We start from the raw sequence: 13703 nt of genomic DNA, 5'->3' as shown, positions 1-13703 counted from the left end.
AAGTAATTTCGTGATTCATTAGAAAACTTCTCCCTATCATCCTGTGGTTGAATGATAATGAGAAATTCTAAGGCTAATTCAGGCAGTATAGGCGATGTTTCCAGAAAATTGGCTACTAAAGCAGTCATTTGTGACACTCAGATAAGCAGAAAGAAGATAGTGGTTTTTAGTTAAATTAGCCTAACCTTAAATTAAAATGCTGTTGTGTCCAATATTGTATTGTACATCAAATGAAGTAGCCTAACTTTATTTTGCACAAGTCAGCTTATGTTACATTTGAGCAGAAACTAAAGTGAATATAAAGGGAGAGTTGAAAGAGATGGTTCACCCAAATTACATTTACATTTTAGTCATTTAGCAGACGCTCTTATCCAGAGCGATTTACAGTTAATGAGTGCATACATTTTTCATACTGGCCCCCCGTGGGAATCGAACCCACAACCCTGGCGTTGCAAGCGCCATGCTCTACCAACTGAGCTACAGGAGGCCTACATATAGGTTTCCTTACCCTGTTTATAGACTGCTTACAGGGTAAGAAAACCAATATGTAATTTGGTTGAACTATCCCTTTAAGATAAACATCTGTTTTCAGATTACACATCTGTGTGAGTTTAGTGTTCTTTTTGTTTTTCATGTTACGTACAGCGTCAGTGTATCTGTGTTTATATTTGACCATGTTTTGTGCCTTACATTTACGTCATTTAGCAGACGCTCTTATCCAGAGCGACTTACAAATTGGTGCATTCACCTTATAGCCAGTGGGATAACCACTTTCCAATGTAATTTTTTGTATAAATTATTATTATAATTTTTTTTTATCTTTGTATTTTTTCTTTTCTTTTCTTTTTTTCTTTTCATTCATTTTTTTTTTGGGGGGGGGGGGTTGGGGTAAGGGGGGTGGGTAGAATGATTACTTTATCCTATCCCAGGTATTCCTTAAAGAGGTGGGGTTTCAAATGTCTCCGGAAGGTGGTGAGTGACTCCGCTGTCCTGGCGTCGTGAGGGAGCTTGTTCCACCATTGGGGTGCCAGAGCAGCGAACAGTTTTGACTGGGCTGAGCGGGAACTATGCTTCCGCAGAGGTAGGGGAGCCAGCAGGCCAGAGGTGGATGAACGCAATGCCCTCGTTTGGGTGTAGGGACTGATCAGAGCCTGAAGGTATGGAGGTGCCGTTCCCCTCACAGCTCCGTAGGCAAGCACCATGGTCTTGTAGCAGATGCGAGCTTCAACTGGAAGCCAGTGGAGTGTGCGGAGGAGCGGGGTGACGTGAGAGAACTTGGGAAGGTTGAACACCAGACGGGCTGCGGCATTCTGGATGAGTTGTAGGGGTTTAATGGCACAGGCAGGGAGCCCAGCCAACAGCGAGTTGCAGTAATCCAGACGGGAGATGACAAGTGCCTGGATTAGGACCTGTGCCGCTTCCTGTGTAAGGCAGGGTCGTACTCTCCGAATGTTGTAGAGCATGAACCTACAGGATCGGGTCACCGCCTTGATGTTAGCGGAGAACGACAGGGTGTTGTCCAGGGTCACGCCAAGGCTCTTCGCACTCTGGGAGGAGGACACAACGGAGTTGTCAACCGTGATGGCGAGATCATGGAACAGGCAGTCCTTCCCCGGGAGGAAGAGCAGCTCCGTCTTGCCAAGGTTCAGCTTGAGGTGGTGATCCGTCATCCATACTGATATGTCTGCCAGACATGCAGAGATGCGATTCGCCACCTGGTTATCAGAAGGGGGAAAGGAGAAGATTAGTTGTGTGTCGTCTGCGTAGCAATGATAGGAGAGGCCATGTGAGGATATGACAGAGCCAAGTGACTTGGTGTATAGCGAGAATAGGAGAGGGCCTAAAACTGAGCCCTGGGGGACACCAGTGGTGAGAGCACGTGGTGCGGAGACAGCTTCTCGCCACGCCACTTGGTAGGAGCGACTGGTCAGGTAGGACGCAATCCAAGAGTGAGCCGCGCCGGAGATGCCCAGCTCGGAGAGGGTGGAGAGGAGGAACTGATGGTTCACAGTATCAAATGCAGCAGACAGGTCTAGAAGGACAAGAGCAGAGGAGAGAGAGTTAGCTTTAGCAGTGCGGAGAGCCTCCGTGACTCAGAGAAGAGCAGTCTCAGTTGAATGACCAGTCTTGAAACCTGACTGGTTTGGATCAAGAAGGTCATTCTGAGAGAGATAGCAAGAGAGTTGGCTAAAGACGGCACGCTCAATAGTTTTGGAGAGAAAAGAAAGAAGGGATACTGGTCTGTAGTTGTTGACATCAGAGGGATCGAGTGTTGGTATTTTGAGAAGGGGTGCAACTCTCGCTCTCTTGAAGACGGAAGGGACATAGCCAGCGGTCAAAGATGAGTTGATCGGTGAGGTAAGGAAGAAGGTCACCGGAGATGGTCTGGAGAAGAGAGGAGGGGATAGGGTCAAGCGGGCAGGTTGTTGGGCGGCCTGCCGTCACAAGTCGCAAGATTTTATCTGGAGAGAGAGGGGAGAAAGAAGTCAAAGCATAGGGTAGGGCAGTGTGAGCAGGACCAGCAGTGTCATTTGACTTAACAAACGAGGATCGGTTGTCGTCAACCTTCTTTTCAAATTGGTTGACGAAGTCATCCACAGAGAGGGAGGAGGGGGGGGGGGGGGATTCAGCAGGGAGGAGAATGTGGCAAAGAGCTTCCTAGGGTTAGAGGCAGATGCTTGGAATTTAGAGTGGTAGAAAGTGGCCTTAGCAGCAGAAACAGATGAAGAAAATGTAGAGAGGAGGGAGTGAAAAGATGCCAGGTCCGCAGGGAGTCTAGTTTTCTTCCATTTCCGCTCAGCTGCCCGGAGCTCTGTTCTGTGAGCTCGCAATGAGTCATCAAGCCACGGAGCTGGAGGGGAGGACCGAGCCGGCCGGGAGGATAGGGGACATAGAGAGTCAAAGGATACAGAAAGGGAGGAGAGGAGGGTTGAGGAGGCAGAATCAGGAGATTGGAGGGAGAAGGATTGAGCAGAGGGAAGAGATGATAGGATGGAAGAGGAGAGAGTAGCGGGAGAGAGAGAGCGAAGGTTGCGACGGCGCATTACCATCTGTGTAGGGGCAGAGTGAGTAGTGTTGGAGGAGAGCGAGAGAGAAAAGGATACAAAGTAGTGATCGGAGACATGGAGGGGAGTTGCAGTGAGATTAGTAGAACAACAGCATCTAGTAAAGATGAGGTCAAGCGTATTGCCTGCCTTGTGAGTAGGGGGGGACGGTGAGAGGGTGAGGTCAAAAAAGGAGAGGAGTGGAAAGAAGGAGGCAGAGAGAAATGAGTCAAATGTAGACGTAGGGAGGTTGAAATCCCCCAGAACTGTGAGGGGTGAGCCATCCTCAGGAAAGGAACTTATCAAGGCGTCAAGCTCATTGATGAACTCTCCAAGGGAACCTGGAGGGCGATAGATGACAAGGATATTAAGCTTAAATGGGCTAGTGACTGTGACAGCATGGAATTCAAATGAGGAGATAGACAGATGGGTCAGGGGAAAAATTGAGAATGTCCACTTGGGAGAGATGAGGATTCCTGTGCCACCACCCCGCTGACCAGATGCTCTCGGGGTATGCGAGAACACATGGTCAGACGAAGAGAGAGCAGTAGGAGTAGCAGTGTTTTCAGTGGTAATCCATGTTTCCGTCAGCGCCAAGAAGTCGAGGGACTGGAGGGTAGCATAGGCTGAGATGAACTTTGCCTTGTTGGCAGCAGAACGGCAGTTCCAGAGGCTGCCTGAGACCTGGAACTCCACGTGGGTGGTGCGTGCAGGGACCACCAGGTTAGAGAGGCAGCAGCCACGCGGTGTGAGGCGTTTGTATAGCCTGTGTGGAGAGGAGAGAACAGGGATAGGCAGAGGCATAGTTGACAGGCTGCAGCAAATGGCTACAATAATGCAGAGGAGATCGGAATGAAATGAACTAAACATCTGGGAAAGGAGAGAGCGGGGCCTCCCTCACCACAACTCCCAAAAATAACTCTCACAACTTCCACCTCAGAAACTATAATTGTTGTAAACTACAGCGGTTCAATGTTTTCTAGGAATAGACTAACTTAGTTTATTCAGCTAGCTAACTAGGTACAGTATTATTCTGTGAAAATCGTCCGGGCACCTAGTCATAAGACGCCACAGCCAGCTAGCATGCCGGACTCCAACAACACGGTTTAGCGCCAATACTCGGCCACAACAAACCACCAGTGTATCAACACGCAAGCAGATCGTTCGTGTCCGTGTCTAACGTTGTGGGTTAGTCCCGACAGCTTGAGCGAGTCCGTCGTCAACTTATTCAGCCAGTTAGTTAGCTAGAATAGTTAGCAAACTAGCTAGCCATTGCTTTCAGACAAAGAAGAACCCCTCCTTTCACGGCACGAACACACAGAGAGAGCCAAACTAACGTTAACTAGTCACCCATGTCCCGAATTCCTTGAACGACTCGGGCTACCAATATGTAAAAAACAAAACACAACTGTAGGTTATGATTTACCCCTAGCAGCTACTGTTAGATAGCCAAGTGCAAAGCTAGTCTTGGTCATAGAGTCCTCTCATCTTCATTTCTGTGTTTCTAATATACCTATTCCACATTTCACTGTGTCTCAGGCTGGAATTCAATCAAAACCGCCTCAACAGTTTCTTTAATTACAAACTAATGCTCATGCATGCATACTTTTTATTCTGATGAATATCTATACTATATGTGGGTAGTCTACCTGGTTGTTGTTGTAGATTTTACAGTACACTTTTAGAAAAAATGGTTCCAAAAGGGTTCTTTGCCTGTCCCCAATAGGAGAACCATTTTGGGTTCCATGTAGAACCCTCTGTGGAAATGGTTTTACATGGAACCAAAATGGGTTATTCAAAGGGTTATCCTATGGGGACAGCCAAATAACCCTTTTAGGTTCTAGATAGCACTTCGTTTTATACTCTTAGAAAAAAAATCTGTGATTTTATTTGACTATGGGAATCAAGAGCTATGCTCTAAATACTGCAGAGCGGGTTTGATCGAATTGAGCCCTAAGTGTCTCCAAGTTATATTTAATTCTACATCTCTGTTCAGTGCCAGTGTATCTGGACAGGCAGACCAAGCAAAGTGTAATGATGTCATGTCATAGTATTGTGAGGACCGAGGTAGAGTTACGAGATAATTGGTTTGGGGCCATGGAGTCTACATTCCTTATGTCAAAGGAGATTACTGATGTTTAGGGTAGTATGATTGATGGACAGGATATAATGACTTGGGGCAAAGGGTAATAACAACAGAGAAAGGGAGTGCCTATGATGGTTGCCAGATGTATGTGAAAGGAAGGATAACCAAGAGTATAAAAGCTGTGAGATTTGTGTGTGTGGGCAGTTCAACTGACAAAGGGCAGAGCTATGTCCGTTTGTTAGATGAACCCACAAGCTCGTGATCCAATAAATACTTGGTATAAGATCTCCACAGAATGTCTAAGTAAATTCTTACATCCTTGATTACTTGAATACCAGAGAAACTCATCATAACACCAAGCCAAGTTTTCTGAGTGCCTCAGTCAGTGATAGTATGGCACAGAGACTTTGGGCAGAAGGTAGCAGCCTCTTGTTCATCTCCCTCTGTGCTTTTGCAGTAAAAAGCGGTGATCGATGTTGTTGTTGTGGAGGTGGAGGCATCCATGTGCCTCCGGGGAGCCGCCACCCGCCATTACCTACCTCAGTCCTTTCATGCGTGGCAAATCACCATCATTTTGTATCCCCCTTCTCTCCTTTCCTCCACTTCTCTCTTTACTCTCTCCTTCCCTCCACTTCTCTCTTTCTCTCTCACATTCCCTATCTCGTCTCCTTCTCTCCAGCTCTCTTTCTTTCTGTCTCCTTCTCTCCATCTGTCTCTCTCTTTCTCTCTCCTTACCCCCATCTCTCTCTTTATCTCTTTACCTTCAACTCTCCAACTCTCTCTCCCTCTCTCTCTCTCCATCTGCCTCTCCTATGACCCTGTCCCTCCAACTCTCTCTCCCTCTCTCTCTCTCCATCTGCCTCTCCTATGACCCTGTCCCTCCAACTCTCTCTCCCTCTCTCTCTCTCCATCTGCCTCTCCTATGACCCTGTCCCTCCAACTCTCTCTCCCTCTCTCTCTCTCCATCTGCCTCTCCTATGACCCTGTCCCTCCAACTCTCTCTCCCTCTCTCTCTCTCCATCTGCCTCTCCTATGACCCTGTCCCTCCAACTCTCTCTCCCTCTCTCTCTCTCCATCTGCCTCTCCTATGACCCTGTCCCTCCAACTCTCTCTCCCTCTCTCTCTCTCCATCTGCCTCTCCTATGACCCTGTCCCATCATTTAGTCTCTTTCACCTCAACCCCCTGCAAAGTGTGACAACTGACCGAGTGCTAAATCAATGTATGTATAATTAATAGCTGAGTTATTGTAGAGATCGAGGCAGACGTATTGTAATGATTTCCCTCTTCCTCCCCAGGGTTCTCTTCACCACAGCTCTCCTGTCTCTCTCAGTCGCCATGGTGGGAGTAGGAGGGGCTACTCCAGCCGCCACTCAATCCAGTGTCCACTCAGGTGAGTGGCAGTTCAGACAAGGTTTTGATTGGTCAGTATTATGCTCCACTCCAAATATGACCCCTAGTCCCCTCCGTAGCAAATTAATGTAGATTAGAAAAGATTGGATGTGAATATGAGAATAGCTCCGCTTTGCTAAATGGAGTTCACACCATATTTATTACACCTATCCAGTCCTTCCCAAACTGTCCCACATCTACGTGTTTAGGGTGTAGGGGCTTGGGGTAGAGTCCTACACGGGTCAGTTTTTTTGAGCCACACCCGCCCCACGCCAGCCACATCAATTTCGAGCCCCACCAGATACCCGACACCAGGACAGATTTTTCTCCACAACCCAACCCACCCGGATTGAATTGTTCCGAGAGCTGATCCGTTACCCGCCATATGACATTAATTTAATGATTTAAAAAAAAAATGAATCCAGAGTAGTAGGCTTTATCATAATTATTACTATTAGGCTATTATTACTAGTCCCCTTATTCAACATTTGGATAAAAGGAAACCATACCATGAATTAAGAACAATATGTTTTTATTTTCACAATGTGATGCGTCACTCAAATCGCTTTAAGAAACATTGCCTTCTATCACCATGTAAAATTCTGAGTATGTGCAAATGTCCTTGGCAAATAAAGGTGATTCTGATTCTAATTAGCCTTCTTACCTAATGAAAGCCTATAGCCGACATAATAAAACAATACCTTTACATTCAATATTGTTTAGATAATCAAATAGTTTAGGCCTAATTCAAACTTAAAGAAACCGTTCCCAGGATAGAATATAGGCTGCAAAAATAGGCTACATTTATTTAGTAGGCTACTCTAAATCTTATCACCCCCACCGGTTAATACTTCATATGGCCTGCGTATGCCTGAATTCATGTAATGATTAACTGATAATTAACAGAATTATCGAAAACAAATAGGCCTACCTGCTTGTACTTTGTGTAGGCTGTGTATCCATCTATCGCGTTGTTGACCTTCCAAACTGGGGATTTCACTCGCGCAGCACTATTCCCTTATCATAACCTTTCTTTATATTTCTCCGGTTAGGCCTACGTTAGCCATTTTTGAGTGAGCTCGGCTATCCAAGAAAAGTAAACTTGGCAACGTGCCGTATTCTCACATGGGGAGAATGAACATAAGCTCTGAGCGTGGACGAATTAGAAAGTTTTAGCACCACACAAATACAGTGAGGGAAAAAAGTATTTGATCCCCTGCTGATTTTGTACGTTTGCCCACTGACAAAGAAATGATCAGTCTATAATTTTAATGGTAGGTTTATTTGAACAGTGAGAGACAGAATAACAACCAAAAAATCCAGAAAAACGCATGTCAAAAATGTTATAAATTGATTTGCATTTTAATGAGGGAAATATATATTTGACCCCTCTGCAAAATATGACTTAGTACTTGGTGGCAAAACCCTTGTTGGCAATCACAGAGGTCAGAAGTTTCTTGTAGTTGGCCACCAGGTTTGCACACATCTCAGGATGGATTTTGTCCCACTCCTCTCTGCAGATCTTCTCCAAGTCATTAAGGTTTCGAGGCTGACGTTTGGCAACTCGAACCTTCATCTCCCTCCACAGATTTTCTATGGGATTAAGGTCTGGAGACTGGCTAGGCCACTCCAGGACCTTAATGTGCTTCTTCTTGAGCTACTCCTATGTTGCCTTGGCCATGTGTTTTGGGTCATTGTCATGCTGGAATACCCATCCACGACCGATTTTCAATGCCCTGGCAGAGGTAAGGAGGTTCTCACCCAAGATTTGACGGTACATGGCCCCGTCCATCGTCCCTTTGATGCGGTGAAGTTGTCCTGTCCCCTTACCAGAAAAACACCCCCAAAGCATAATGTTTCCACCTCCATGTTTGACGGTGGGGATGGTGTTCTTGGGGTCATAGGCAGCATTCCTCCTCCTCCAAACACGGCGAGTTGAGTTGATGCCAAAGAGCTCGATTTTGGTCTCATCTGACCACAACACTTTCACCCAGATGTTCATTGGCAAACTTCAGACGAGCATGTATATGTGCTATCTTGAGCAGGGGGACCTTGCGGGCGCTGCAGGATTTCAGTCCTTCACGGCGTAGCGTGTTACCAATTGTTTTCTTGGTGACTATGGTCCCAGCTGTCTTGAGATCATTGACAAGATCCTCCCGTGTAGTTCTGGGCTGAATCTTCACCGTTCTCATGATCATTGCAACTCCACGAGGTGAGATCTTGCATGGAGCCCCAGGCCGAGGGAGATTGACAGTTATTTTGTGTTTCTTCCATTTGCGAATAATCGCACCAACTGTTGTCACCTTCTCAACAAGCTGCTTGCCGATGTCTTGTAGGCCATTCCAGCCTTGTGTAGGTCTTGGCCATGGTGGAGAGTTTGGAATCTGATTAATTGATTGCTTCTGTGGACAGGTGTCTTTTTTATACAGGTAACAAACTGAGATTAGGAGCACTCCCTTTTAAGAGTGTGCTCCTAATCTCAGCTCGTTACCTGTATAAAAGACACCTGGGAGACGGAAATCTTTCTGATTGAGAGGGGGTCAAATACTTATTCCCTCATTAAAATGCAAATCAATTTATAACATTTTTGACATGCGTTTTTCAGGATTTTTTTTTGTTATTCTGTCTCTCTCACTGTTCAAGTAAACCTACCATTAAAATTATAGACTGATAATTTCTTTGTCAGTGGGCAAACGTACAAAATCAGCAGGGGATCAAATACTTTTTTCCCTCACTGTAAGGGACAGTTCCTGGCTCCACACACTCTCAATGCATGCGTGGCTGGTAGCCTTATGTCTGCCTCGCCATTCACAGAATGAAATTTGTATTTGGAAGTGTATTTTCTTGATTTAAAATGTTTGCAGGACTCTAGCTTGGGGTTGACTTGGCATTGGGAATTCGAGAATAGGTTGACAGGCCCTTTATGTTTCTGGTTGAATTAGCACATTCTCTGGCTGAATCTCAAACCGAACACTTGGCCCCTAAGCCCTTTATCGAGTGGCCACTTGCTGTTGTGTTCGGTAGTGATCACTTGAGTCTGCAAGATGCACACTCAACGTCCCAACTGCCACTTGTCAATATTCCAAATTTCAAAATCCATTCGCGAACATTGTCTCATGTGACCTGTCTTCTTGACTTGCCTAGTTAAATAAAGGTTGAATAAAAATTTAATTAAATTCTTGTAGCATACTCCGATAGGCAGTGAGAAAGTTGTAAAAATAAACCCACATCTCTCTACTCCTGCACAAAATATGTGCAAGTATATTGGTCGCCAGTGATTTCATCAGTTGGTTTTAGCATGTTGTAACCTGCCTGCTGCAAAAAGAGTGGGTGAAAACTCGCTTTGGTGATGACATTTCACTTCCTTATGTTATAAAAAACATTTTAGTTCTGAATCGTTCAGTGTGATCTTTCTCTAACAAATCATTAACATTATATAAAAAAAGTTCAGATTTCGTAACCTAAAACATCTGATAATAAGCACCGAGCTCTGTTGACAGAGCGGTGCCACTTTCTTGCTGCAACTGTTGAGTATTTTTTATGTTGTGGTGGTCGTCTGCAAAGTTGTATCCGCGAGTCGCAAAATGAACATGACACAAGCTGAATTAAATGTAAAAGGGTTTGAAAATAAAAACCTTGCAGTATTCTCAGTGCTCCGTTGACATTTCATAGAGATACGCTTGTTTTTGTGAGAAATCTTCAAAACATTACTGGAATTTCGCATTAATCCTTAAGAGTCGATTGACACACCTGTGTGTCAATCTAAGTAATATAATAATAAAATCCCCATCAAAATCCGTCAATTTAAGCTAGAGATTTGTCAGACCATGAGACATCCCGAAAATCGGTCTTCTCACAAAAACGGTTTGGCCTACAAAACTATTATGACCACTCTATGGAAAGGGGAGACTCTCACGAACACGATGGGGTCACGGGACCTGTCTGAATGCAAACCATACAAACAAATGGAAGTATGGAGGTAGTTTTGGTCATTACTAGATTTGGTCAAATGGTAAAGTGCATTATCCTCATGATTCCTCTAATGAAAGTGTGTGCCCTGCCCCTGTGCCTGTTTCTCAACTCTCAATATTCAGCTCAATCGCAACTATTTTACAACCAATATATTTGATATGGCTTTGAGATATGGAATGGTGCGCACGCAAAATGCACAATGACCGTTGCGAGGGCATAGGCCTATAGGTATCATGGGTAGTAGCCTACAACTGCAACGTTTTTTAGGACATTTAAATGTACTGTTGGATGAGTACATGGCTACTAGCAGTGGGTATTATATTTAGTTCAGGGTAAATTTGGCACTGGACAACTTGACTGCCAAGATTTAAATTTACCGGACATCTGAGAAATTTACCAGATATCCATATGCATTGGGTGCGTAATGCATTAGGGCGTCCACCCACGGTGCTCAAAATCACATTTTAGATTATTGTAATTCTTATTAACAGAATCTAAATTAGCCTGTAAAGTTGTAATAAAATTAAGTAAAACGATGTTCTTATACCAACATGACAGGTTTTATTGAAAAGCAAATCATTGTGTTGCATCTTCATCCCTGCTATAAATCATAAATTAATATCATTTAAAAAAAGAAAAAAACATTTAGCCTACACAACTTAATATAATTTGCAAACGACGTGTCCTATAGGCTATTTGTATTAACATTTTAATAAATAACAAAACACAGCTGTTTTCAAATACAATCTAGGCCTCTCTAATTTAATTTAGCCTGGGAATTAACATTTTAATTAGGCCTAATAAATAATAAAACATGGCTGTCTAGGAACACCAGGGCGGCCCGCCCCACTCCCCATTCCCGCTGCTATTCAGCACCACAGCAGTGGAAAGAGGACACTCTAGGCGTCCACAAAATGAAGAAATTATAAAACTGATGTTGGACAATTAAACTCTATGTATATAAACGAAATTCGTTAAGGCTGGTTCATTGAGAGAAAGCTTATTTTACAATGCTCCTGTGAAACGAGGCCCACGCCATGCATCATAAATGAAAGCACTTGTTTCCAAAGCTCAAATTATATCTCTCTTTTTACAGTTCTACTGGATGATGTTAATAAATGTTATGTTTATTATAATTTGAACGATCGTGGGGTCGTGACTCGTGTCGTGTGATACAGTGTATTCGGAAAGTATTCAGACCCCTTCCCTTTTTCCACATTTTGTTACATTACAGCCTTATTCTAAAATGGATTGCAAAAATGTTTTTGCTCATCAATACCCCATAATGACAAAGCAAAAACAGGTTTTTAGATTTTTTGCAAATGTATTAAAAAATGAAAAATAAAAACCTTATTTACGTAAGTATTCAAACACTTTGCTATGAGACTCGAAATTGAGCTCAGGTGCATCCTGTTTCCATTGATCATCCTTGAGATGTTTCTACAACTTGATTGGAGTCCACCTGTGGTAAATTCAATTGACTGGACATGATTTGGAAAGGCACACACCTGTCTATATAAGGTCCCACAGTTGACAGTGCATGTCAGAGAAAAAAACCAAGCCATGAGGTCGAAGGAATTGCCCATTGCGCTCCGAGACAGGATTGTGTCGAGGCACAGAGCTGGGGATGGGTACCAAAAAATGTCTGCAGCATTTAAGGTCCCCAAGAACACAGTGGCCTCCATCATTTTTAAATAGAAGAAGTTTGGAACCACCAAGGCTCTTCCTAGAGCTGGCCGCCCGGCCAATCTGAGCAATCGAGGGAGAAGGGCCTTGGTCAGGGTGGTGACCAAGAACCCTATGGTTACTCTGACAGAGCTCCAGAGGTCCTCTGTGGAGATGGGAGAACCTTCCAGAACGACAACCATCTCTGCAACACTCTACCAATCAGGCCTTTATTGTAGAGTGGCCAGACTGAAGACACTCCTCAATAAAAGCCACATGACAGCCCGCTTCGAGATTGCCAGAAGGTACCTAAAGGACTCTCAGACGATGAGAAACAAGATATTCTGGTCTGATGAAACCAAGATTAAACTCTTTGGACTGAATGCCAAGCGTCACATCTGGAGGAAACCTGGCACCATACCTACGGTGAAGCATGGTGGTGGCAGCATCATGCTGCGGGAATGTTTTTCAGCGGCAGGGACTGGTAGACTAGTCAGGGTTGAGGGGAAGGTGAACGGAGCAAAGTACAGAGAGATCCTTGATGAAAACCTGCTCAAGAGCACTCAGGACCTCAGACTGGGGCGAAGGTTCACCTTCCAACAGGACAAAGACCCTAAGCACACAGCCAAGACAACACAGGAGTAGCTTTGGGACAAGTCTGAATGTCTTTGAGTGGCCCAGTCAGAGACCGGACTTGAACCCGATCGAACGTTTCTGAAGAGACCTGAAAATAGCTGTGCAGCGACGATCCCCATCCAACCTGACAGAGCGTGAGAGGATCTGCAGAGAAGAATGGGAGAAACTCTCCAAATACAGGTGTGCCAAGCTTGTAGCGTCATTCCCAAGAAGACTCGAGGCTGTAATCGCTGCCAAAGGTGCTTCAACAAAGTACTGAGTAAAGGGTCTGAATACTTATGTAAATGTGATATTTCAGTTTTGTTTTTATATAAAATAAAATAAATCATGTTTTAGCTTTTGCATTATGGGGTATTGTGTGTAGATTGAGGGGGGAAAAAAACAATTGAATCAATTTTAGAGTAAGGCTGTAACGTACAAAATGTGGAAAAAGTCAAGGGGTCTGAATACTTTCCGAATGCACTGTATATTATAAAAATAAAGCGAACAGGATGGAATATGGAGAAAATTGCACCAAATTATTTTTTAATCTTCAACATGGAAATGCTACTAAAAATAATTTACTGAAACTTGTTACAAATGACGGCGTCACCCGTGATTCACCTCACAATATTTTGAAAGAGGAAGCAAGGTACTTTATGCATATGTTTTCATTTCAGTCTCCATCTCTACTAAACAAAGTTAATATAAGGATATTTTTTCTATTAATAATGTAAAATGAACAGCTGTACAGAAAGACTCATGTGAAAGCCAAATTACAGAGAAGGAACTTCTTGTTTTAATTAAAGCCTTTACAGTGGCTTGCGAAAGTATTCACCCCCCCCCCGGCATTTTTCCTATTTTGTTGCCTTACAACAGGGGTGTCAAACTCATTCCATGGAGGGCCTAGTGTCTGCTGGTTTTTGGTTTT

At 44.1% G+C, this 13703-nt stretch overlaps 1 protein-coding gene across 2 annotated transcripts in view; it reads left to right on the top strand.

Annotated features, from left to right (window-relative positions):
- Positions 1–13703, top strand: part of LOC311102177 (interleukin-1 receptor accessory protein-like) — a 31601-nt gene that overhangs the window by 1117 nt on the left and 16781 nt on the right. For both annotated transcript variants that reach the window (XM_084143427.1, XM_084143426.1), the window contains one exon: positions 6427–6521. In XM_084143427.1, the coding sequence (XP_083999553.1) occupies positions 6427–6521 (95 nt within the window). The remainder of the gene's footprint in view (positions 1–6426; positions 6522–13703) is intronic.

Source organism: Coregonus lavaretus, assembly GCF_964263955.1.
Source record: "Coregonus lavaretus genome assembly, chromosome: 26".
In the NCBI taxonomy this organism is placed as follows: domain Eukaryota; kingdom Metazoa; phylum Chordata; class Actinopteri; order Salmoniformes; family Salmonidae; genus Coregonus; species Coregonus lavaretus.
The sequence above is the reverse complement of the archived record's forward strand: the minus strand, read 5'-3'. Positions and strand labels throughout refer to the sequence as shown.